We start from the raw sequence: 25,710 nt of genomic DNA, 5'->3' as shown, positions 1-25,710 counted from the left end.
TTCAATCTCCAATTAGCTAATGTGTTGGGATTTTGATATCAGAGATAGGTGTAGTATATGTTGGAAGTGTTTAACACCAAGAGGCCTGTGTAGAATTACACAATTATGGGGGGATGAGAAAATAAGAATGACATTTTTGGCTAAGGTTAGCACCAGCACAGTGGGAATAACCAAATGGAATCTAGAGCAACAGGGCTGGTGTGCTTAGTTTTCAGTAAAAAATGTAAGTTGTCATAGAGACTTACCTTAGGTTGCAGTTTTGTGAAGTCAGAATATAACCATATAAAGTTTTTCTTTACCTTACCAATTAGGTCTTTCCATTTCATTGGAGCAAACCTTTTTTTTTTTTTTTTTTTTGTGCAAAACTCTTCATTGTTTACTCTGATCACAGGAATGCTGCCTGAATATGGCAAAAGCAAAACGAAATGAGAAAACGTTTTTCACTGAAAAATTATTTTTAATGTTTTTTTTTTTGTTCTTGAATATTAAAAATAGTTTGTTTATAGTAGGCTACCCTATAAAAAGATATGAACCTGCCATCACAACTGGGAATAGTGGGATACTAATTTCTGCAGTGTCCAAGTGGTATTTCTGTCTTGAAAATGCAGGTGTTTTATATTTTATTTAATACCAAGATTTTTAGTCAGAGAAAGGTTGCTCATTCTTGTAGACTTCCATTACAGTGTGTTGTTGAGGCTAGAATTTGAAGGATACGTGGTATGTTAAACAAATTTTTTTTTTTTTTTTTTTTTTTTTTTTTTTTTTTTTTTTTTTTTTTTTTTTTTTACAGTTTTCCATGGCTTCCTGTTGCCATTCTTTCAAAACCAGGGTAGGGTGTGCAAGGAAAAGAGGCTTGGCCATAGGCTCGTGGCGATTGCTACTTGTTTATTGATGTGTCAATCAAATGCTTTCGGGAGCTCTATTGGCCAGTCGTCTTGGTTTATTGCTCTATCTTCGTATGCTTCAAGTCCACTCGCTCTTCAGTTTCTGTCGTCTCACTCCGCGTGCTGGCATAGTGCTGGGCAGTTTACAGCAAAATCTAGCGATTGTTACATTAAAGTTGGCGATGAGATTTAGTTTTGCTGTAGCTGCTTGAAAAGTACTGTAATAATACATATTTTTGAGGCGTTAACGTAAAACATCATAGTCTTCGTGTTGGGCGTTTGAAATTGGACACCGCTGTAACGTCCTCGTTTTCTGCGGAGTAATATTGTTGGAGATGACAATGTGGAGGTGGCTAAAATGTCTACTCGGAAGATGAAATGGTTACAATTGTAGCAATCCTAAGAAAACTATAGGGTAGAACTTAGCGGAGTTATTGTTTAGTTATTACATTGTAATTATACTTTACCGAGGATTGTTACACTTTTCAAGGATAAGAGAGAACACAAAACTCAATTACTCGGTGATTTGTGGGACCTAAAACGGGGGGAATTTGTCCCCCAACTTTATGTTTTTCTCTCTCCCAAAAGCACTCCTGTTGGATGCCGACCACTTAAACGGACAAAAGGTAAATATTTGAATGTCTCCTTTGATAGTTGAAGGTTTATGTCTGCCTCTCAGTATTTTCGTCTTAATTGGTGAACTTTTGCAAAATAGAGTTCTGCAATAAATGTAGCTAGCTAACTAGCATAGCAACTTTTTGATGCAGCGGGTCCTAAGTTTTTTGTCCGAGGTCTTCTGTGCGTGGGGTTATGAGCTCCACTTGTGTGCGTGACCATAGGAAACGACTTCTTTGTTCAGTTTACGCAGCAATGTCAAGTGTAAAAGGTACTTTTATGCTCTTGGTGAAATTGTTTCCATAAATTGCTGTAGATCATAGCCCCATTTTAGGAATATTCGATGCACTTTTAAGCGCCTTTAAATGATAATATCTACTTTGAATTTGGTATGATGATCGTCTACGTTTATTATTTTAATAAAATTAAAGTATTCTGACGTTTATATAACGTCAAATAAAAGTATATTCGGGGTCTTAACCTGGTGCAAGATGACGGCTTGGATTTTAATTCACGAAGTCCATCGGCTTAGTTTGTTTATTCCACTTTTCGTGGGAAATAACTTTTCATTTAATTCTCATCCTTTAAAACAACAACAACTTGGCAGCCCGCTCTGATGTTGAATGGAACGTTTTCAATTTCTCAAATGCCCGCTATTTTTCGACGCAGTATATTTGATCTCCTGGTGATCCTTAAGATGTTTTTTTAAACTTTTCGAGAACCACACTCTTTCTTTGTGTTGCAGGGAGTTGAGGCCCGCTGGCCCACTCCGCTCGCATTTTTACTACCCCAATAATCCACACGAACAGTTTCCTGACGTGTTCCTTTTCCGTTAAGCGTACGATTTCTTATCTTATGAAATGGATTTCGCCGTGATGGGGCGAACAGATAGCGAGTTTGCTCTGGAACAATCGATAAGTATTTATTTGCGTCGATCGACTGGCTCGAAAGAAGAGGAGAGGGGGTGGGGGGTATTAGGAGCAGGGAGTGAAGCGTGTCCATGCGGGGGTGTTCGTGGTTTCTCCGGGTTAGTTTCTAAGAGGATGAACAAATACAATAACTTTTCTAGCGGTTTCTCTGTCGTGTGCTGCCCATCGCCCCAGCTTCACAAACGGAATGTTTGCTGAATTAGTCGTAGGAACGGGCAGTCGTTTCTTAACGCGCTTGATGCAAGGACACATGGAAAATGAGTGATATTCACGCTGTAGTTGGTTTTTTTTTGGTCTTTTAATTATACAGCAAAGGTTTCTGTATTTGAAAGCAGGGCTGCAGATTTTACAATTTGCCTATAAAGTTCATTCGTCTTGGTCATTACATTTTCTAGCAGTTGTAAATCAATGCGACTGGACTTGAATTTTGCAGGCGGTTCGCCACTTGGGCTTCGTCAGTTCAGGTGACTGGCTGGGTTTGACATGCAGTGCTGTCTTACTCTTTGTTACAAATTGTAAAGAGGACTCAGTCAGTGACTCCTTTATGTCTTTTTTTCCTGACTTTTGAGAAATGCTTCATTTATGTTACTGCAAATTGTAGCCCAGCTGACAATACCTGGGACAAAAAAAATCTATGGATATAAATCAATTACAAAGGAAGTTAAGATATTTTATGGTGATTGCAGTAGCCATTTACACAGTGGTGTCTGGATTCACTTGTACAAAATCGCAACTGGTATAATACTTTATTTAGTATAATGCCCATTACCATACTGAATGTTGTAAAATTTATGCACAAATCATTTAAGATAAATCTTAACCGTAGGACAGAGGAGATTATTTTGCACACATGTATGACAACATGTTCTTATGTATGTTTGTCCAAAGATGATGTCACCATCCTTTCCTTAGGACTGTTTTGGTGCAGTGCATGTATATTCTGTGAAGGTCCACCATGTAAATTTAATCTGGCAGTTTAGTGAGGGATGATGGATAAACTGTCTCCCACACTTATTCTGGTAGCAGATTAAAGTGTTTTACTGCTTAATACTTTGGATTTATTGTGTTGGGTAAATTATGCTTTACTTTAGAGAACTAGACAGAACATTGAGGCATATGACTGAGGTTTGTATTATAAATATTTGGTGTTGTGAAGCATTCATGTCTGATTACACTAGTCCAGATATTCACTATAGATTGTTTGTTGCAGTGTTTATTATGGTGTTTTGGACCTCAGTCTGGGCAATAGGTTGAAAAGATCAATATCTGCAGATTACTTAAATTTTCGCCACTTACTCTAATAGCATAGAATGCATAGGGTTCCAAAATTTGTTGACACAGAACTGTAATCAGCCTTACCTTGAAAAACATTAGCTTCTTCATTTTGGAGTCAGCACAGGTAGCTGTTTATCGCAATTCCCACACACATTCGTGTGTAGTTTGTTGGTTGTTATTGAATGCCCTGGACCGGAAACACGCCGGTGGTGCCCCTATCTGGTTAACCCGGTGCTGCCGACTGTGATGTAATGCATTGTGGGAAAGTCCATTTTACGAGCACCTCTGTGAGGTGGAAGTGGAGCACTCTCAGATCACCTCACCAGCTCTGCCTGCGAAGTCCTCTGCCTGGCCAGTTCACATCAGTTGCCTCGCCTTGAATGTTTCTCCAGCTCAGATAAGGCATGGGGGTGCGCAGATACAGGTGGCAACATCTTCTGATGTATTTACACTGGAGTGTCCGGATTTATCTGAACAGAGATGATGTGCGGTTGTGTTTAAAGCTCCAGGTAGGATGTTACAAGAATTGATTGCTGACGATGATTGCAGGATATACAGATTGACTAGATTGGTGATTTTGACTAGTTTAGCTCTGAATCTTTGGCTTACATTCCATTTGAAGGTAAATGCTTTCGCAACTTTTGTTCGATTAGCTTGTCACACCAGGTAGAGCACAGTTGTTGTTTTTTTCTCCAAGGGTCAGGGGTGGCCATAAAGCCATTTTAATGCAAGGTCTGTTTTTTTTTTTTTTTTTTATCCTAACCTCTGGTTGGTGCCTTTACCCTAAAAAATTCTCTTCATAGTGGATGCCCTGAAAATTACATGTAAACTTTGATGTGGACCAAATTTTCCAGTGTTTATCCCACTTTTAACGGGCTGATCTTGGTGCAGTCCCATGAAGATCACAGTGCAGCTCGCTTAGAGTGCGAAAGTAAAAACAACCTGCACTGCAGAAGCACGCCAGCAGAACATCTATAAATGTTACATGCTTTCCCATACAGTGGCCAAGGGCAAATGGCATGGTGTGCTTACTTGGCTTTTGTTGCCAGTCGGTCTTCATGTTTGTGAAGACATAACCTACACGTAGTGTGTTATATTAGGAAATGTTTGACCAAAATCGCTCCTGTTGATGTTGGCTTCATTGTCTTCCTTTCACCTTTCAAACTGAACCGTTTGTGTTGGTTGTTATTAACATTTATTATAGCCAACACATCATCAGGATAGCCAAAGATCAGCCAGAATATCCCAAGACTTTGCCTAAAGAAGACTCAATACTTTTCAATTCAGGTTGGGGTTTGATTTAAAGTGGGCAGTGGGGACCCATTCAAAAGCAGAAGTGACATCACTTTAACCCAGATGAAGACCAAAGGAAGTGGCTACAGGTGAAAATGAGCACAGGAGGCCCGGTCTTGGATGGTTGATGAAATAGCTGTGACACATTTCCTGTTTAGACCTAAAGGAAATACCTTTTCAAATGCATCGTGTTTTTTGTTTGTTTGTTTTTGGGAGATAATAGCCGAATGACTGGTAGCTAGTGTAAGCAAAGTGTGATTAGACTTTTAAAAAAAGTCAGCATTACAGACTGCTACTCAAAGTCTTTGTACACATACGTACAGTGTGTGTAATAGTTCTTGCAGTCTTGCAGACAGGAGTGTTAAGTCACCTAATGCTCACCTGTCCAGACTGAGTGTAGGCTAATGGCTAACGGCCCTTCAAAAGGGGCTTCCTGGCAAACTCATCGCTCTGCCTCCCACCTGCAGGGCTGTAAAGTCTCTGAGTCTATGTGTGTGTGCTGAGCAAGAATGAGCGATACCAGCATCAGAATGAGCGATACCAGCATCAGAATGACCACTGCAGGAACAGACAAGGAGCTCAGCGATCTCCTGGACTTCAGCGTGGTACGTGCAGGTTTGGGGTTACGGAGGGCAGCTGTCGGTTCACAAAAACTAAACCATCACGTGCACTCGTGACCTCGCACCATTAGTGGTGAAACATTCTCACTGATGTCTTTGTGTTCTGTCCTGCATGCTTACTTGGTAGTACAATTTGCCCTTGCCTTTTTGTTGTTGTTGCTGTTGTTGTTGTTTCAAACGTTGCTTTTCTCATTGTCATTTAACAGCGTCCTTTCATCTTTCTTTCCCGTAGATGTTTCCTCTTCCGGTGTCAAACGGAAAGAACAGAGGCAGCGGCCAGTTTGGAGGCTCAGGTATGGCTGCTCTGCACTGCCCTTGCCCGGGGCTGTCCTTCACCTCATCCTGCTTCTGTCACCCTCCAGTCTATCTGTGCGTGTGACTCCGCTGTCCCTTGCTCGTCCCCCCAACCCCCCCCCCACCCTAAAAGCAACAACAAACATCACATCTAAAGCACAAACTAAAGGCACCTTCTCATGCTTCCAACACCCACCCCTCTTTCTCTGGGGCTTGTGTGCTCTTTTTTACTCCGATTCTCTCTCTCTCTCTCTCTCTCTCTCTCTCTCTCTCTATCCATCTCTCTGACATCCCTTTTCCCTCTCCTTTCACCTGCGTCCTCTCCAGGGTGAATTTGTAATGCCTCTGTTAATTACCCAGTGTTACTCAGGGGTGAGAGGAGCTTTCTTTTTTGGTAAGTAATCACCTGTAGTGCCCAGTATAACAGAGTGGTTCATCGGAGACGGGCTCGCTCTCCACAAAAGACACTCGCCAATATCAACTTGCAGCTTACTGCCCGAAACAAGATAGCAGGGAGGGAGACGCACTCCCATCGAAACCGTCCGCTGCTGAAAGGTGACGGTTAGCATCATTGTCCAGGCAGAAGGCTTCTCCATTGTGGGCTGCGTAACCACGGCGGTGCACGTCGGCATGGAGACAAAAGCACTCTTCTGGGACTGTAAGGGGTGGACTGATAGGAAGCACATGTGGTTCAGTGTATTGTTTTAACCAAGAGCAGCCATTGCACCTTTGGGCCTTTTCGAGATTTCTTCACGCAAGCGCGGGCGCTGATAGCTGTCTGCCGATGGCAGAGGTATCTTTGGCGTTGTAGAAGGGTTGAGTTAGGCAAACAGTAGCCAGCTCTGCTCAGTCACTTTTTTTGATTGGTCATGCTGGTTTATATGTTTTTGGATGTCAGCTTGGGATCCCACAATATACACTTGTGCGATTTGTGAAGGATCGCGCTGAATTTTCCCAGCTGTGTCTGATATCGTGGGGGCCTTATCTAAGGTACAACCCCAAGCATCCTTCACACGAAACAGGAACAGAAGCAAATCGCAGTGTTAAACCGCAACACAGCGAGTTATTTTGGTCAGACAGAAGGTTTTTTGGACCTCCTGAATAGCACTGAAACAAAGAGTGTGAGAGCGAGATCGGTTGTGTTTGTGTCACGCCAGCTCAGGCTAGTTTCTTCTGAGATTTCCTGCAGTTCATTTCCAGCCCTCAACGTTTCTGCTGCTTCGTGCACTGTGCTGGTCCCCTCCCACCCGAGACCCCCTCGAACCACTGTCCTCAGGCCATTGGGGACGTGCAAGGGTCGCCTGAAGTTTTAGCCAAGCGCGCGGAACAGCCCGGGCGTGCGCGTGGAAACCCTTCGCAGCCATGCTGCTAACGGTGTGCTTTAGCAGCGGCTGGGCGATACCTCTCTCGCAACGGTGGTTGATCTCAACTCCCTGAGGTGTTACTGGCCAGCGAGTTTCATTTACTGAGTATGCGAAAGTGAGAATAACCGGGATATATATAAAACTGCAAAACCCAGTGGAAAGATGTAGCAGGAGGACTGAGGTTTGCATGAAGCGGAACTTGACTTTCCTGAAAGCAGCCGTGAGCTGACAAGTCTTAAGGGTGGCGGTGATCGCAGATCAAAAGTGTGGTGGGAGAAACGAGGACAATAGGAGGCTTCAGCAGTCACGATTGGACTAGAGTGATTGTAGTATATTACAGTGTCTGTTCTATCCGCAGGTAGTACATCATCGCTTTTGATATTATTCATAAATGCCCTCAGGGTATATGATGTATTAGAGTGCGTGTGTGTGCGTGCACGTGTAAGTTACACTCATAGCCTATGACTCAAGGGCGACTCGACTCATTCCAGAGTTTTTCCCTGTAATTATAGCCACGCTGTCTTTATCGGGGTTAGTTTGTATGTGTGTGCGCTCTTCTCCCTAAAGGGGTGTGTGAATATGCCTGCCCTGACTCATGCTCTGAGTTGTACCATGTGCTGAGATACAAACACACACACACACAAACACACACACACACACACACACAAACAAACACACACAGTCTGTGCCTCTGTCTTGCCCCAGGGGGCAGAGAGTGCAGCGTGGGCTAAAGTCCTTACGACTGGCAGCTCTTGTCTCTTATCCTTAATAACTGCAGCGTCTGCACTAACAGGTAGTGCAGGGCAGCCCTGTGAGCAGGACTCACGGTGACTCAGTCCTACTCGTGAAGAAGCGAGGGGATGTGGGCCCGGCGGCCTGGCACACGTCCAGGAGCAGCCAGAACATCAGAACTGGGAGTATATTAAGACACCATTTGGCTCTGTGGTTCTCTCATCTGACCCCACAGTCCTGCTCTAGCAAGAAGGGATCAGCTGGAGTCACTAGACCGCACTTACTGATGCGCCCCGCTGAAACCTTTTTCCCCCCCTTCTACTTTTTATTGGGCCTTCAGAGCAAAGTTTTGTTTATTCAGGTGTTTGGCGTTGGGGGATTGTGGGGTGGGTGGTGGCGTGAGGGAGCAGTTTTACCCTAAAGGCGTTTTCTGCTGTGGACGTGGGGTTGAACCGGCCTAGTTTTATACGAAAAGCCTCACGCGTTCTCTCCCTGTCTTCCATTAATCATGCGATCTGTTAATAAGGCTGAATATTCGACATGCTTATGAATATGGATTAAAGCTATTTTGGAGAGTTTTTTTCATACACCCACACATGTCATCACCCTCCTGTTGCCTCTCACATTCCACAGTATTAGTCTGGTGCTCTCTCTCTCTCTCTCTCTCTCTCTCTCTCTCTCTCTCTCTCTCTCTCTCTTTCCCTCTATCTCTCCCTCCTCCCTCCTCACTCTGTGAATAGCTGTAAATAGCGAACTCCGTGCACCCCCGCGTCCTAAGCTTTCTTTAAGCGATTGCATTCTGCTCGTGAAATGTTCAGTGCTTGTGGGAAGTCCCTGTATTGTTGAATGGTGTATGTAAATAAATGGCCCCAAATGAGATTTCCAGGGGTATTGTCTAAAGACAGGTAGCGTGGCGTGGAGTAGCAAAGTGCCTGTTAACGAACTCAAATCATTCTTTCCTGTTTTTTGGTTCTGCTCCGTCGGTGATGTGTGCGTGCATGTGCGTGCGTGTGTTTGTGCGTGTTTGTGCACATTGACAGGGGAGCCTGTGATGGCTCTGGTCCACAGCATTACATCTCAGAGGCCAAAGACTTCAGATGAATGATTGAATGATTGTGTGTGTGTGTGTATGTGTGTGTGTGTGTGTGTGTGTATGTATGTGTCCTGTACGTTGTTTGTGATTGAATTTGCTGACACAAGCCCACGTCGTCGCACTCCAAAACACCTCTGGAACACTGCCGGGAGATCACAGTTGTCACGGCAATGGTGCCGGCCTCGTGTTTCACTCTGGTTCTGCTCGGCTGCCTACGCTGTCATGATTCTCTCCCCTCCCCTCCCTCTCCTCCCCTTCCTCCCCCTCCCTCTCTTTTAATTAGACAACAAAACAAAAAATATGAATATTCATAAGATGTCGTTTCATTAATATGCACACTTATGCAAATCAGTACACAATTAAGGCTCTTCTCTCTCCCGAGATCTTCGCCAGTGTTCAGGCACGGAGGGGGGAGGATTCTGGAAATTTCTGCTCTATGAGTATTTAAAATTCTCCTGCTCCACATCTCAACCCAAATGTGTTTGCCTTCTCGGCAGAGCCGAAGCCCTTACTGTTTAAAACTGCCGAGAAAAAACACTCGATGGTTTTTGTGTTATTTCTGTGCTTTTGAAATAAAATCACTTTTAAGATAGGATAGCAAGATCACACTGTTGCGTAGACTAAGCACACTAGAAATCATCTTGGGAAGGTGTGCATCATGCCCTGTTATCTATAGACATACGGGTGAAAACACCAGCTTCTTCCCACCACCAGGCCTGTGCCAGATAAGACTGCAGTACCAGTAACCATTATGGCCTGAAGGGGGTGCTGTGATTGTGTGCCCATATAAATCCCAGTGCCCCACTGCCCCTGAGTGTGGCCCGGCCACTGCCATTCTGAGGAATGTACCGACACACACACACAAACACACACAGATGTCATGATGTGCCTCTGTGCTTGGTCTGTGAGGTCATGCCCATGCCTCTCCTGTAAGGCCTGACTGCCTTCTACAGGGTTCCCCCCTGCAATCAAGAGGCCTTCCCCTGACCCCCCCCCCCCCCGTCCTTTCTCTTCTACACCTCATCCAGCATGGCAAACCGCCGAATTAAATGAATCCTTTCCAAAGGAACGGATTATAAGAAATCCCTTTCTAATGGTGGGCTGGTGTAGGACCAGCCAGAGTTGAGCTCAGTGTTTATGTGGCGCAAGCCGCACATATTTGGATTCCGCTCTGATTTCAGGGCTTTCATTAATAGCCGACAGAATCACCTGAAATACCGTCACTTTGTCACATAAGCTCTGGAGTTACGGCAGACAGCCAAAATAACATCCTACTTGCAAAAACCGATGATGATGGTAACTGGTTATAACCACTAATATATTCAGTATTGCTATAGACTGGTCTGTATAACAGTCTTAACAGGTTGAGAGGTCGTTGCAAGCAGCACTGTGTGTTTTACGTTGCAGGTCTGGAGGATCGGACGGGATCCGGCTCTTGGGGCTCAGGGGAACAGAACAGCTCATCTTTCAGTTCACGGGTAAGAACCCAGAGCCCCCCTGCTCTTTAACACCCTGCCGAAGGTGAAGGGCCATGCTTACCCAGGTTGGGAGGTCAAACTCAGCTAACATCTGTCACGTTCACTGGTGGTCAGGTAGGAGAGACAGGCAGTCAGGACTGTATGGCTTTAAACCATCATCTGACAAATCTTGGGTGCTTTTTTTTTTTTTTTTTTTGGTAAAAGCACACTGACAGCAATTTTGATATACATGCTTGACAGTCAGTATCCACTCAGTGGGCTTTATTATGGGCTGTAGTATGTATTTTACTTCCAGAAAGCTCAATCATCTGTATTGTAAAACCAAAGTGTGATTTTGGAATAAGTGCTCTCTCTGCTGTTGACGTTCAGACCTCTACACCATCAATGATCCAGGCAGAAGAAACCAGATCAGACACCCTGTAAAAAACCTGCACCACAGAAATACAGGCTAAAGAAGTCCATCTGATATGTTAACACCTTAGTCAAGAGCAGCGTGTAGACGAGTGTTGGCTAGGTTGGTTGGCCAACAGGACAGCCACAAAGATTCGAGGCGCGCCACTGTCGACCCCTCCGTATTGCTTGCCTCTTATCTGATCCCTCACATGCCATGCTAGATCAGATAGCCCCTGTCAGGTGTCCTAAACCACTGGGTATCGTGACTCGGCGTGCAAGCTCTCAGATGTGGCTGGAGAGTGCTTCACAGCAAGATGAGATGGATTATCTCTCCATGACCTCTACGAGGCCTGTTTATGTGTCATTTCATTGCTTGTGGTCATAAGTGTGTGTGTGTGTGTGTGTGTGTGTGTGTGTGTAGACATTTGGAGATGGGGCCCACTACAGCGAACATGAAGGCATGTCCCCTTCATCACTGTACAGCTCAGGGATCGGAGGTATGCCTTTCTCATCAAATGTGCTCTCTGGAAAACACTGACTTCCTTTCATATCAGCTCAAGGCATCATAAGAGTTATATCGTCATAAAGTTATATTAGATGCAAAACGTAAGTCCCCTCGAGAGCCAAAAATGAAGTGACACGTGCATTTTGAAAGCATATTTATATGGGTATATAAGCTTATTTGAAGCCATATTTATATGGCAAGACTCAGCAGAGTAGGGCAATAGGTGCACACACTATGACTCCCCAGAACAGCTGAGCTCTGGTGCGTCTACACCTCGGAGGGGGTCACAGGGATTCCCTCAGTTATGCCCCACATGGGGGTTCTAGGTTGGGATACGGATGGGGTGAAGTCCACCTGTGCACAGCCCTTCACCGCCCCCCCCCCCCCCCCCCCAAGCCCAAGCCCAAATCTCATGGCTTAACACGGGGGGCAGTTGTCTTTTAGTTACAGCAGAATGTACGTGATTGTGCGTGCGTGTGTTTTTGTGTGTGTAAGTGTGTGCGCACATGTGCGTGTGTGTGTGCAGGGGGTGCTTAATTAGTGCTGGAGCATTTATAATGGGGCAATTTGTTGTTTGGGTCCCAGTCTGAGGCCGTAAACAGCACACCTCATGTAGTCGGCCAGCCCCGCAGAGCCAGATGGAGGCTGGCCAGACAGAGAGAGCGCGCCACCCCCCATCAGCCACCTTCTCGCAGCGCATAAATCACTAACGGCACTGCGCTATGCCTTCGATGCTGTGCCTGTGTGTGTAGGAGAGGGTGTGGTAGGGTCTTCCCGTGGTTTCACACAGACATGGACATCATCCTTCTGTATCGGTGGAAGTCTGAGAAGGTGTAGGTGTATGCAACCTAAAATGATGGAATTGGCATTTGAGCGCAGGGTGTATTACTAAGTGTATGCCAGGGACGACCTGATATATCCAGTGAAAAGTTGCTCGGTTCCATCAGTAATGTACATGATTTGGATTGCAGGCAAATCTGAACGAGGACCCTACTCCTTTGGCTCACAGGTACCTGGACCTCACCTGCTCACATGTTTTGAAAATACTGTGTGTTGCTTTAATTGCTGGTTTCAATGCCACTGACTGGCCCTGCACCCCCTGCTCTCCAGTTCCTGCCAGGCGAAATGCCCATGTCTTGTCCTGACGGGCTGTCTCCCTCCGGCCTGAAAACGGCGCCCCCTACATTCTACGGTTCGTACCCGGCTGGTCGCAGGAGGCCTCCGGATGGCGCACTTGGTAAGGGCACTTGGCCCCACTTGTGCACCTTCACTCTCGAAACACATGTGTACACACACACACACACACACACACACACACACACACGCACACACAGTCCCAGTACCGCGTCTCCAGACCACTGATGGCCGTCTGCATTTCTCTTCATGCAGATATCCAGCCTAAAAAGATCAGGAAGGTGCTTCCTCCCGGTCTCCCATCCTCGGTAAGCATGCTCCTCTAGGCTGTGCTGTGTGTATCTGTCTGTTGGTGTGGGTGTGGGTGGGTGTGGGGGTGGGGGTGTGGGTGGATGTGTGTGTGTGTGTGTGTGTATGTGTGTGTGTGATCTCATTAGTGAATTGCATCTCTCTCAGGGCATAGTCTATGTCTGAGCCTGGATTAACATTGGTACATACCAACAGACTACCCTCACCATGTGCGTGTTTACACGCACACGCACATACACACAAACAAAACAATTGCCTGCATATTAGTGCACATCATAGGCAGGCACATTACTGTACATGCATTCATTAAATGTTATTTTGTCTAATACAAATAAATCTAGACACATGAATATGAGTGTCAGCTAAATATTCCTATTTTTAGTGTGGTGCTTACTCATGCAGTGTGCTGTTAAGCATTCATGCATGTGCCTGGTTGTCAAAATAATAAGCTCCCACTTCACGCCTCTCAGCACACACACACACACACACACACACACTGTGCATGGTCTTGGCTGTAGCCTGGCCCAGTGGCTCTAACTCCTGGTCTAATACCTGGCCTTTGTGATGGCAGTACTTGTGTGTTCAGCTCTCCTGTTGCCCTTCAGTGGTTATGAGAAAATAACGCCAGCATTTGGCAAATATGGCCAACATCTCTTGTGGCACCAACCACTTTTTACAAGCTACAAAAACCTTACACGCAAAACATGGGTTCCTTTGTGAGGTCCGCCTCTCGTTTTTTTTTTATTTTTAACCTCCATTCTGCCCCCTTACATTTACACTCGTCCTCTTCTCCTCTTCTTCCATGTTTCTGTCTCCCTCCCCCCTCTCTACTATGTTCTCTTTCTCTCCCGTCTCTCTGCCTGCTCATTCTTGTCTTCTCACTCTCTTCCTCTTTGCACTCGCTCGACTCCCTCCCTCTCTCCCAGCTGCCTGTGGTGTTGGCTGGCCTCCAGGAACGGGCAGATGGCTCTGTAATTGGGAATGCAACGCTGTCCTCTCTCTTTCTCTCTCTCTCTCTTTCTCTCTCTCTCTCTCTCTTTCTCTCTCTCTCTCTCTCTCTCCCTCTTTCTATCACACACATGAACGCAGCCTCTCTCTATCACACCCACTCTGATTCTCTCTCTCTCTCTCTCTCTCTCTCTCTCTCTCTCTCTCCACTTTCTCTCTCTTCCTTTCTTCCATCTCTCCACATCATACTGTTTAATCAAATTACACAAATAACCCTCAAAGCCCTGGATCTTCAGTCTTTCGGCTTTATAGCTTGATTTCTTCATTTACACCAAAACCCCAGAGCCTGGAACCAATTAAATCAGACAGGATCTGTAGCTGTGCCAAGAAATGGCTTTATGCTTTTGTTTTGTTTCCCCCCATCTAGCAATTTTAACCTTTTGTTCTATTGGCGAGCTGTAGATGTCACCTATCTTTGATGGCTTTCTTGGCCAGACATGATTTCACACTGTATATCTCTTTTTGTGTATAGTTTGCTTGTAGTACAACATACTAAGATCTTATTCTTCAGGGATGTGTGTATGCATGTTTCTATGTGAAAGAGTGCCTGTGGTGGGCCATGCTGCTATTTGGGATGTTTCCCTTGGGACAGCATGTGTTCTGTGTTCTGTGGTGAATGTTTCCTGATTCAACACACACACACACACACACACACACACACACACACACACACACACACACACACACACACACACACACACACACAGCCAGAGAGGAGGAGAGAGCACCATCTTACTGTCGCAATAACATAACTACTACACCATGTCACAAAAATGCACACGGCACTTTGGTAGCAGCTGTTTTTTCTTATGACACTACTCTGCAGATATCCAGATCCACCCGGGCATCTGAGAAGAAGAATCCTTCGGTAATAAATACTGGCATGAGCATGAAATGTCCGTGTCTGAACAGAAAGCCATATCCTGTGCAATTCTCCCCCTTATGTTCAGGTCTATCCAGCATCCTCTGGAGAAGACTACAACCAGGAAAGCGCAGGCTATCCGGCCTCGAAGACCGGCAGTGTCTACCCGGGCCCCTTCTATATGCAAGGTGTGTGGCCAGCAATAAGCAGGGCTATGAAGTAAGCCTCCTCTGTTCCTGGTCTCAAAGCCTTCAGCGGAGTGCCGTCGTAGACACACCTGCTGCAACATTAGGGGCTCAGCATCCCTTCACGGAAACGAGTCCAGAGTGTAGCAGTGTGCTCTTAATGCGTTTGTCACGTCGGAAATGGATCTGTTGTATGTAGCGGCTGCCCGTGTCCAAATGAGTCGGCGGGCGGTCCATAGAAATAAAGAGCGAAGGTGACCTGCCCCTCATCCTTGTTGTCTTAAACCAACAGACGGCCTGCAGGACTCCTGGGTGCAGTCGGGTTACTCCTCCTTGTCTCACCTCAGCCAGTCTGCCCCCTTCTCCGCCATTAACCCACAGGAACGCCTGGTAAGAGCTCCAGTTTGCTACATTTCTCCACAGTCTTGAGTTTGTGAGCTTAATTTTGGGTACTGGGCCGTGTGTGTTACCGTACACCCAGTGCTTGTAGCTCCAGAGTGAATGAATGTGTTTTGGACATGAGAAAAGTGCCATAATCTTACCAGCCTTTTCCGATTAACCCTTTGTTGTGTGCTGGTGTGTTGTGATTGACATGCGTTTGTCTGTCCTGTCCAGAAGAGGCAGCTGTCCCCGCCCACCTACCCTCACCATGGAAACGAGGTGAATGGCAGCAGCCTCCCAGCCGCCTTCCAGGCCACATCTACCCCCTACGGGGTGCCCAACCACACCCCGCCCATCAATGGGGCAGATGGCATCATGGGTAAGAGGCTTCGCCCTGCCTGGACATATGCACTGCTCTTTAGGTCTGCGTGCTCTGGTTTGGGGTTCGGGGAAAAACCCACCAGCATGGATGTATGTGCTTGGAGTGGTTTGTTTTATTTCCTGGCTTTCTCTCCCTCTCCTTATCCTCCGTCAACAGGCAACAGAGGCACGGCAGGAAGTTCGGGGGATGAAATTGGAAAAGCCCTCGCGTCGGTGAGTCAGCTGTTGGTCATGTGGGGCATTTCAACCAAACGCCCCCCCGCCCGCCCGCGTCCCCAAGGGCTCTCTTATCAAAGCTGACATGAGAGAATTAGTGCCAAATGAGTGAACTGCTTGTCCCTGTATATCCTGTATAAGCTTTGCTTCTTTGTTTTGTCTTGATTTAGATTTACCCTTCAGACAATAATGGGAGCAACTTCTCCTCCACTCCACCTACCCCGGTGGGCTCTCCTCAGAACATGGCAGGTATGTTTGTAGTAGCGTGCGTGCGCTTGTCCGTTAAAAGATCTGTGGTGCCATCTGGTGGCGAAGAGCTGTACTTGCGCAATCTGATTCACCAAGTTTGTCCAAAGAGAAGATAGATGGTTGGTTTGTTTGCAGCTACAGAATCTAAAGTTCCAGATCAGGGGAAGCAAAGCTTAATTGTTTCCTGAGAGTTTAATTTTTGTCTGCTCCTCCTTCAGCAGCATCTGGATCCCAGTGGCCCAGAGGGTCCACCCAGCCAGCTCCGACTCCCGCCTTTGAGGGAGGCCTACCGGCACTGGTACGCTCATCTTCATGCAGTATTAAACCCGAGCGTGCCACGTTTAGTTTGCACGGCGTTGCGCCTCACAACTTCGGTGTTCCTAAGTCACGTCCACCGTGTTCAGCCTCTGCCTCACGTGCGCTCTCTTGTCTCCTCGCTCCACAGCAGAACAAGATGGATGACTGCCTGGGTGAGGCGCTGCACGTGCTGCGGAACCACGCGGTCGGGCCGGGCCCTGGCCCGGCGCTGAGCTCCGACATGCACAGCCTGCTTGCCGTGGCTGGGGGAGCAGCGGGCCTCGCTTCCCTTGGCCAGGGCTTTCCCCTCCATGGACGCCTGCCCGGCATGCAATCCAACCACCAGGAGGAGCCGGCGGGCCTCCCCCCCTCCAGTGCCCTCCTGCACGCACACCACGCCCCCCCGCAAGCCCCTGCCACCTCACAGCCCGAGGCCTTCACCAGTGAGTTCACAAACCCTTTTGCCCATTCCTTGGTCCGGTTGTCTCAGCTTCCAGTGCCCGGCTCCCACCTGCCTTCCTGTGAACTGACTGGGCAGCGCGACGGTTTTCTGGAACGTTTTCCTTGTCGTCTCACAGGTTTGCCCGGGAGCCTGTCCCGTTCCTCCGGCACGGACATCAAGCGGGAGGACAAGGAGGATGATGAGAACAGCTCCATCGCCGACAAGTCAGACGACGAGAAGAAAGACGGCAAGGTCAACCGCACGCGGACGAGGTACCCGACGTCCTTGCGACCCCAGCGGCAGGGCTGCACTAGCCTCCGATTGGCCGTCCGGCTGATGCGATGGAGTAGATCCTTGCGCCGTGCTTAGATCAGCAGGCTTATTTCAAAGAGCAGTGAGCATTGACTCTGAAGGGTATGTAGGGGTGGCTTCAGGAACGGTTAGACTGCCCTGTCCCTCAGTGACCAGTGTTCAGCTCGGTCTCATGCATAACCTGCATGTTTCCGAGCACACACAACACGCGCACTCCCGACAGGTAAACACACAATACCCACCGAGGCCACTGACTGCATAAGAGCTCCTGAGCTCAGCACTGCAGGTCTGCTTTTCAGAGAGTGCACACACATCCACACATTAGAGCAGATCAGAGCAGAGCAGAGAATCGGCCCATAAATTTCCCGGCCCACAGTCCACGGTTTCCCGCCCCTCGTCCCCGGTGCGCCTCACTCTGCAGCCAGGCTACGTTTGTTGTGACTATAACCTCCACCCCCCTCTCACCCCTTTTGTTCCTGGCGCTCTCGCCCCCCCCCCCCCACAACCCCACCCCCACCCCCACCCTCCCCCCACCCCCAAGTCAAACTCCTGAGGAGGATGAGGACGTGCCCCCGGAGCTGAAGGCGGAGCGGGAGAAAGAGCGGCGCGTGGCCAATAACGCGCGCGAGCGCCTTCGTGTGCGCGACATCAACGAAGCCTTCAAGGAGCTGGGCCGCATGTGCCAGCTGCACCTGAGCAGCGAGAAACCGCAGACCAAGCTGCTCATCCTGCACCAGGCCGTTAGCGTTATCCTCAACCTGGAGCAGCAAGTGCGAGGTCAGTGGGCTCTGGACCAACCCCCGGGGGGGGGGCAGTGGGCTTGGCCCTGGCTCCAAGCAAAGATGGGAGGTGACACGGCGCCACGCAATCGCACACGGAGATGTGGCCATGCGGTGGGCTGGCGGTCCCACTCAGAGAAAGATACACTGGCTTGCTACATAATATTGGGGATAGATGTCAGCACAGGCCGAATATTGAAGCCTTATTTGGTACAGGCCTTCATATGGATGTATTGGTTTACTAATGTTTGGGGGATGCAAGCCTACTTTACCTTTTCTTGAGTGGGACTGGTAACTTGATTAAAATGGCATGGGGCTTTCTGCTGTGTGTGTGTGTGTGTGTGTACGTGTATGTGTGTGTACGTGTGTGTGTGTGTGCGTGTGTGTGCGTGCGTGTGCGTGTGTGTGCGTGCGTGCATGCATTTACTACATGGCTTATCCGTTGCTTGTGTAGTTAATCCTCTGTTTGTCTGTCGTCTTCTGCTCACTCCTGTCATGTTCCAGGCAGTATTCTGTTGTCGTGCATGTCTGCTCTACTGTGTCTTGTGTTGCTAACATTCTCACAGTTGTCAGGTTTGACGCATCTGTTAATGACTTTCACAGGTTTTCCTGTAGGCTTTCAGGAGCAGGGCTGGCTTTTATCTCATTTATAATTTTATGTCGATTTCATGTTGTTATTATTGAACAAGCAGTACTGTATGTCCAAACAACTGCTGCATGTAACTGCTACATTTTATGACCTTTATAACTGGACCCAACTCTTTATGAATAGTCTATGTAATGCTCTCTGTAGTTTTGTCTATAGTACTACAATGTTGTATATAAACCGAATAGCCTTTGTAATACAGTGTAAAGTAAATTCTTCAGTACCCAGTGGCTTCAGTGAATTCACAAATTCACACAGAATTTGTAGCCATGCTTTCTTGAAGAAGGAAAAGTAGAGTTATTTTTGTTAGTTTATTTTGCAAATGTTAATTTTATTTGCAGATTTTTATTACTCTGAACTGAGGGGTGGTTTTTCCTGTTAGCCACACCCCTTTTGCCAGCTAGTCTTCTGTGGAAAATGCTGTTCTATATATATTTTTTTTAAATCAAGTAAACAATACTTCTTGAGATGTATAGAGAAGAGATTTACTGCTGTCGACTCCGCAACCTCTCATCTCGTTAATGTCACTGCTTTGATTTATAACCCTTTCCCGCTTTGTGACTAAACGCCTCACCGAGCTCTTCCCATAAGCCTGCCGGTTTTACCGGCCCCAATCCTGTGGCCCTGCCCTCTGTTGCCCGTCCTCTCCCGCTGTATATGTGCGAGCAGCGTCCGAGGACTCTGCTCGTGCAGAATACAGGACTTCGTTCCTCGTCAGCTGCTCCATTTTTTTCGCCCCGCTTCCCCTCACAGCCAGGTGTCTTAACGCCGTCTGGTAAATCCTACCGTTCAGCTTCCTTGTAGTGTTGCATGTTCTGGTCTGTCATGTTTTTTTTTGTTTTTTTTTAACTGTTATTCGCCAGGTCGTTGCTCTGTCTCCGGTCATCTCCCTCCGTGCCCTTCACTCCTCCCATACCCCTGCCTCCCCCTTTCACCGAGCCTCACCTCTGTGCAGTGGGATGGCTTGAAGATGAGACGCTCTCCTTCCTCCTGCCCTCGCTCCACTTCCTCCGCTGCCTCTACGCTCCCGGGCTTGTTTTGTTTTTTTTGTTTCATTTTTGTTCTCAGCTGCAGTGTGTGTTTGTCAGCACAGTAACGTGGCAAACGGCGCATCTTTGCTGCCTCTCTCACGCCTGTCCTCACCCGTCACTCCAGGGCAGAGCCCCCACAGGCCTCTATTCTCCACCCCCCCCCCTCCTCCCACCACCACCACCACCACCACCCCGCCTTCTTATTTCGGTGCAGGATGAAAAAGCATCGATCGCAAAAAAAAAAAAAAAAAAAAAAAGCAGTGAAATAGTCGTTAGTCATTCAGCGAACAGAGAACGTTTCCGTGTGGTAAAAGCTGCTTACCTCTTAACGCCACTTCATACCGGGATCTCGGGCGTCACGAATCTTGGCCATGTGAATTACGGACTGAAGAAAGAAGAACGGCCCAGGAGACGAGTTCAGTCGGCTTTGGAAAGGCAGTGAAAGCTCAGGCACTTGGGCCACCCTCGTCCTCCTGAGGAGCCGCTCTTTCTCTCTGCTTCCCGGCCTGTCTAACGCTCCAGGGCACCTCCAGACTCCAGACCCCCAACCCGAAAACAGACTGACGGCCGCAGATTTCAGTATTCAGAATTCTCTCTCTCTCTCTCTCTCACGCGTACTGCTTAGGTTGACTAAAATGGGAAAGTGAGAAGTGGGAAATGGAAAGATTTCATTCAGTAATTCATTATTAATATAGCCCTTAATAAAGACTCTTGCATGACGCTGTGTGGCACAGAGAAAGTCACACAGGGCCTGCTGTCCTGTAAGTTTACTAAGCATCAGTCAATAAAATAGGAAGCTGATTGCTTAACGAGATCATTAACGAGCGAACCTCCCCCTCCTCGGTTGCCCTTGGCAGCAGCGTGTCAGAGGAGTGTCTGACGGCGGAGGAGAAGGAGCAGCGCGACCGGGAGCGGCGCTTGGCCAACAACGCGCGGGAGCGGGTGCGCGTGCGCGACATCAACGAGGCCTTCCGGGAGCTGGGCCGCATGTGCCAGCTGCACCTGAAGAGCGACAAGGCGCAGACCAAGCTGATCATCCTACAGCAGGCCGTGCAGGTCATCCTGAGCCTAGAGAGGCAGGTGCGAGGTAGGGCTCCGAAGTCAGCCTCGTCTCCCCTGACCCCTTCCAGCAGTGGAGAATGGGGCCGAGCGGGGGAGGGGCAGCTTCCCCGTGAAGAGGTCCCACCCACGGCTACGCAGCAGCAGCAGCTGCCATTGGAGGCTTGCTTGCGATCTTGTTTGACCCCTGCCCTGAGCTGAGCTCCACGAGCACCCAGCCTCTCTGCCTGGGCCTTTCTCACGCTGAGACTCTTTGCCTTGACCCTTACCAATGGCTTCTGTACCTCCACCCTCTAATAACCATTACCACCCCCCCACCCCCCCACCTCTTATCATTCTGTGTCTCTACATGAAACCCTCCACCGTGTGACTCCTTTCGCCTCTCTCTTTAATCTCCACCGTAAGCTTTCGTGTCGCCGCAGGCCTCGCTGGAGTGTGTCAGCAGAATCGTGAAAAGCCAAGTCTGTAATTTCCCCTAACATGCTCATATCTCTGTTCTCTCTCTGTTCTCTCTCTCTCTCTCTCTCTCTCTCTCACGCTCCTCTCTCTCTCCTTGATGCAGAGCGTAACCTGAATCCCAAGGCGGCGTGTCTGAAGAGGAGGGAAGAGGAGAAGGTGTCGGGGGTTGGAGGAGAGCCCCAGATGCCTCTAGGAGGAGGTCATCCCGGGATGGGCAGTGACGGACACAGTCATATGTAATATTTATGTGAGTACCGCACTGATGCCATGTGCAGAATGTGGCACTGCACAGCACAGGTGCATAAAGAGCTGTGTGCTCTCCTTCAGTAATGTGGGTTTTTGTTTGTTTTTTTGTGTGTGTGTGTGGTTTTTTTTTTTTTTTGGTTTTTTTTTTTACCTTGTTCCAGATCCTGTCATAAAGAGTGCTTTCAGATGTGGCCTTAGTCTCCTTGCTACCGTCTCAGTGTGAATACGTGCACATAAAAATCTTTTAAACAGATGTGGACTTGTGCAAACACACATACTTTTCTGAAAACTGACACTTTGTCACACAGCTCTCACACACACAGACACACACACACACACACACACACACACACACACTCATCATGGACCATTGGAGCAACCTGAAGAACACTGCTGAGAGAGAGAGAAGGAGTGAACTTCTCTGAGCACAGAGAACAAGGATATTGGCTTCACTGCCATCTTTTTAATAGACTTCTCTTGCTTACATTTCCGGGAACAATGGCAGTTTTGAGTGGTGTGTCTTGTCAAGACTGACATGATTCTTAGTCAAAAAAAGTAGACAAGCATTCCCTCCCAGGTTCTGTCTTATCTGTGTCCACAAGGAGATAAAAACAACAACAACAAAAACAAAAACAAAACACAACATTCTTCCTTGTTGAGTCAAGGAGACACACAGATCCTCAGACTATAAGTTATCGCAAGCCTGTACTAATTTCAACTCATTTCAAGCATTTGTGGAAGTGCCAGAGCTTCAAAAACACAAACTGCCATACTGGAGCTATGGCAGTTGCTTCTGTACATGATAGAAGAGTTTCAAAAAAGGCCAGAGTGCTAGCACACAGCAGACACACACTTCCTGTGCAGTAAAGGGTTCTAATGAGGGAACAGAGACATGTTAGCTCTTTAAATGCACATGGAAAGTCATTCTTTTGTATCTTCTCACATTGTGGCATGAGCAGAAGTGAAAAGAAGAACAGCAAGCACCACGTGGCACTCGAACACAACCTGAGCTCATGTCACTCTCCGACTGGAAAACCTTTCCTATCTGCCAGCCCCGCCAAATCGGTCGCACCAACTCTCTGATATTGTCTGAAGGACTAGCGAATGTTACCTAGCAGTTGGCTTTATGAGTTAAAAAGAGGGAACCAGCTGTCGTATTGACTGCACGGAGCAACTGACTTCATCAAAGGAAAATCAGACCCTCTGAATCTTCCATGTGCTCATATGGTGACAGGATTTCAGAATTTCAGTATGGTGGTGTTACGGGGCAATTTTGATTCTGGATTCTTCTGCCGGCTGCTCTAAAAAGATCTGAGGAAATATCATGGACATTCACTTGATCTCAGAGTTCTGTTTGTCTTCGTCTGAGTTGAGGGGCAGTTGTCTATTTTAAAAGCCCTGAAATGGAATTGGACTCGTTTCTAAATACAGAGAAATGATGTAAGATGAAGACTAATAAATATGCTTTTTGGTCAGTGATTCAATGCTTAAATCATGTCAGGGGTATTTGTGTGTTTTGTTGACTTGTTATGGATAGTGTCAACTGAATTACATCTGCTGCCACTTCTGGACAATATTTTTCCTTGAAATAGAGAAAGATAGATATGGGGTTATTTGAACAAGGATGTTGGGTCTCTATGAGCGGATCCTCATATTGTTAAACTGTTGACTCTTTACAGTTTCTTTTTTTATATAAAGTTCTAAATGTTGTTTTTACTTTTTAATAGGATTAAAATTTTAACTATGTGGGGGAAAAACCTAGCGTTCAAGAATGCCAGGAACAAATCTGATTGTTTCATATTCTTTTGAAATTTTGATAATTACTGGACAGTCGAAGAATGGTAATTAGCCAAACATCCTTTCTTTATAAAAAAAAGTGTTAGAAATGCCTGTTCTTTCATTTTCATTTAAAAAAATCCTATTCTCATTTCTCCAGTGGTTTAGAGGGTTTGGGGTACTACAATATACTTTTTTATATTGTTACATTGCCCTCTCAGAATCAAAAATAGTAATCATAGTATTGTGGTTGCACCACTATTATGAAATCTTTTCATAAAAGCCATGATTTCAGCTAACTGAAAGGGAATGTGATGGATGGATTTCTCATTTCAGCATCTAGTTTAAACAGTGTTCTTGTGTTCTCTTTCAATCAATACAAAAGACTCTTTTATAAAAAGAACAGAAGATGAATGTTGTTTTTGTTTGTGCAAAGATCTAAATTGTGATGGGAAGAAACTGGGAGAGATTAGGGTGGCCTTCTTCATTCTCCTGACTTCTGCACCTGATGGCGTTGGACTGGGGGAATGAAAACATACTAGTGCCTGCATTTTGTTTCTCCTTTTTTGTGTCAGTTGAAACCTGACGTCAGGTTTTAACGGAAATGTCACTTGTTTTTGGTGGCTTTGATGAGAATATTCTATAAATTCACATGAAGACAGGGGCATGGGAATTTTTAGTGTAACCTAAATGAACTTTTGCTCTTCTGAGCAAATAAAAGAACTTCCTTTGTAAACGTGTTCCCTGTTTAGTTTTTATGTGCTCAGTGGTGCACAGTCCTGATTTTAATGAGTTATAAAGTCTTTGTACCTTTTCTTATGTTGTGCTCAGTTTCTGTATCTTGTTAACTTGGCTCAGATACTATAGTAACGTGGACTGTTGATGCACTCACTATTGACACCAGCATGTGTAACAGGCATTGCTCTTTGGTCAGCATTAATCTGTCATTTTACCAATTTAGAAATTTACCTGAAAACAATTTCAGTGGTTGAAGACACGTTATGTCAAATAGAAAAATAAGTATTGGGATTATTTTAAGGTTATTAGTGTTTGCTTTGGTATTTGAATTCTTTCTGCAGCCCACTCCAGAATCCCATTGTTTTGAAATGTAAATCAGTTGCTCCTATGTCTTACACCCGTTTAAAAGGCCGAGCACAATGCCTCAAGTTTATCCAGGCTGTATTGTAACAAGACACATAATCCAACTTCCATTGGCCTCTCTCATTCCACAATTATGAATCCATTTATGCAGGACTGGAGATGTGAACGTCTCTTTATGTAAGAGTTGCATCTAGGGCCAATTTTCTGACATGACTGAGTTTAGTTTTAGGCTAAAGAGATTTGCCGTGATGAATCCTGATCTTTTTTCCTTTGTTTTTCAGTTTGAACCAGAGGATCGAGTTCTGTTATTCAGTTCAAGGTTTTATGGTGTTGAACTGGTTTCATTTTACTCAGTGTTACCTTATGTAGTACCCTGAGTTGATTTGGTAATGCATACATCTAGCTTTGTAATATAACTGCAAAACTAGGCTGTGTCCTAAAACTGGCTCTTAAAGTGCACCGTTCCAGTGCATCAGAGTGTTCAGATTATGACTTATCTTCGGTGTTATGAGAGCTCCATTGCAGTCTCTCAACATGTTCATCTACAGAATCTGCTGATTCAAGACATTGGGGAGGTTTTCTATATCCCCAAAGTGCCTCCACTTTCCTATTTTTTATATAAAGTAGCTATTCAGAAATGTTATGTATATAAAGTAGCAATAAATGTGCCATTTTTAATAACAGAAGTATACCTTTTTTTCAATGTCTGTCGTTTTTTATTACTTATATCCAAATAAAGAAAGAACAAAGTATGAGAGGCTTTACTTTGTCACTGAATGTTCTACTGTATTGATATTTTAGAGACCACAATGCTAAAAGTAGATTTTGGGGTTGTAGTCAGTAAAAGGATCTTACTTAACCTAGACATAGCTAAAAATACATGTAACACAGCAGAGTTTAAATACTCCAGATCTTAAAAAAGGTTCATTACAGCAAGCTGAGCATTTCACCTGTGAACTCTTGACAGCAATGAGAAGCTGAAAATAAGGATAGTGACAAAAATATTCCAAAACCACAGCTCCTGGTATAAAAAGATCAAAACAAAATATGGTCTATTTAATGCAACTTTGGGAGCTTTGTAGGTAGTTACTTACCCCTTCTCAAATAAATCAATCAAGAGAAAAGACTGAAAAAGACTATAAAGACTAAGTGTTGCACAAACTAGGCCTTCATCTTATGAATCATGCTATCTTGTCTTTCGGATCTTGTTGAATGCTTTCAGTACTAGCAGGATCACTAGGCCAGACTGCTGCAAGCTTCTTATGGTATTCACAAGATGGCCAAGAACACTGATTTGTATGTCATTCCTGTTGTTCCCAAAGCAAACTGGGGCTTTCACCCTGGATCTGGATCTTCCACCCT

At 46.2% G+C, this 25,710-nt stretch overlaps 1 protein-coding gene across 6 annotated transcripts; it reads left to right on the top strand.

The window, feature by feature from the left end:
- Window positions 1-961: 961 nt before the first annotated feature.
- Window positions 962-23,983, top strand: tcf3a (transcription factor 3a). 6 transcript variants are annotated; one of them, XM_035528193.2, is made up of 19 exons: window positions 965-1,510; window positions 5,464-5,601; window positions 5,849-5,909; window positions 10,507-10,577; window positions 11,392-11,467; window positions 12,447-12,484; window positions 12,586-12,712; window positions 12,865-12,917; window positions 14,877-14,976; window positions 15,266-15,363; window positions 15,589-15,733; window positions 15,893-15,948; window positions 16,122-16,200; window positions 16,422-16,498; window positions 16,649-16,940; window positions 17,076-17,211; window positions 17,793-18,028; window positions 21,329-21,472; window positions 21,633-23,983. In XM_035528193.2, the coding sequence occupies exons 2-18, from the start codon at window positions 5,506-5,508 to the stop codon at window positions 21,463-21,465; spliced, it is 1,878 nt and encodes a 625-aa protein (XP_035384086.1). In that variant the 5' UTR covers window positions 965-1,510; window positions 5,464-5,505; the 3' UTR covers window positions 21,466-21,472; window positions 21,633-23,983. The 6 variants fall into 6 exon arrangements, with proteins under 6 accessions (XP_081579054.1, XP_035384086.1, XP_035384084.1 ...); XM_035528191.2 differs by having other exon boundaries at window positions 16,419-16,498; XM_035528192.2 differs by having other exon boundaries at window positions 966-1,510; window positions 16,646-16,940.
- Window positions 23,984-25,710: the final 1,727 nt, after the last annotated feature.

Source organism: Electrophorus electricus, chromosome 11, assembly GCF_041902795.1.
Source record: "Electrophorus electricus isolate QZ-2024a chromosome 11, ASM4190279v1, whole genome shotgun sequence".
Classification (NCBI taxonomy): Eukaryota; Metazoa; Chordata; class Actinopteri; order Gymnotiformes; family Gymnotidae; genus Electrophorus; species Electrophorus electricus.
The sequence above is the reverse complement of the archived record's forward strand: the minus strand, read 5'-3'. Positions and strand labels throughout refer to the sequence as shown.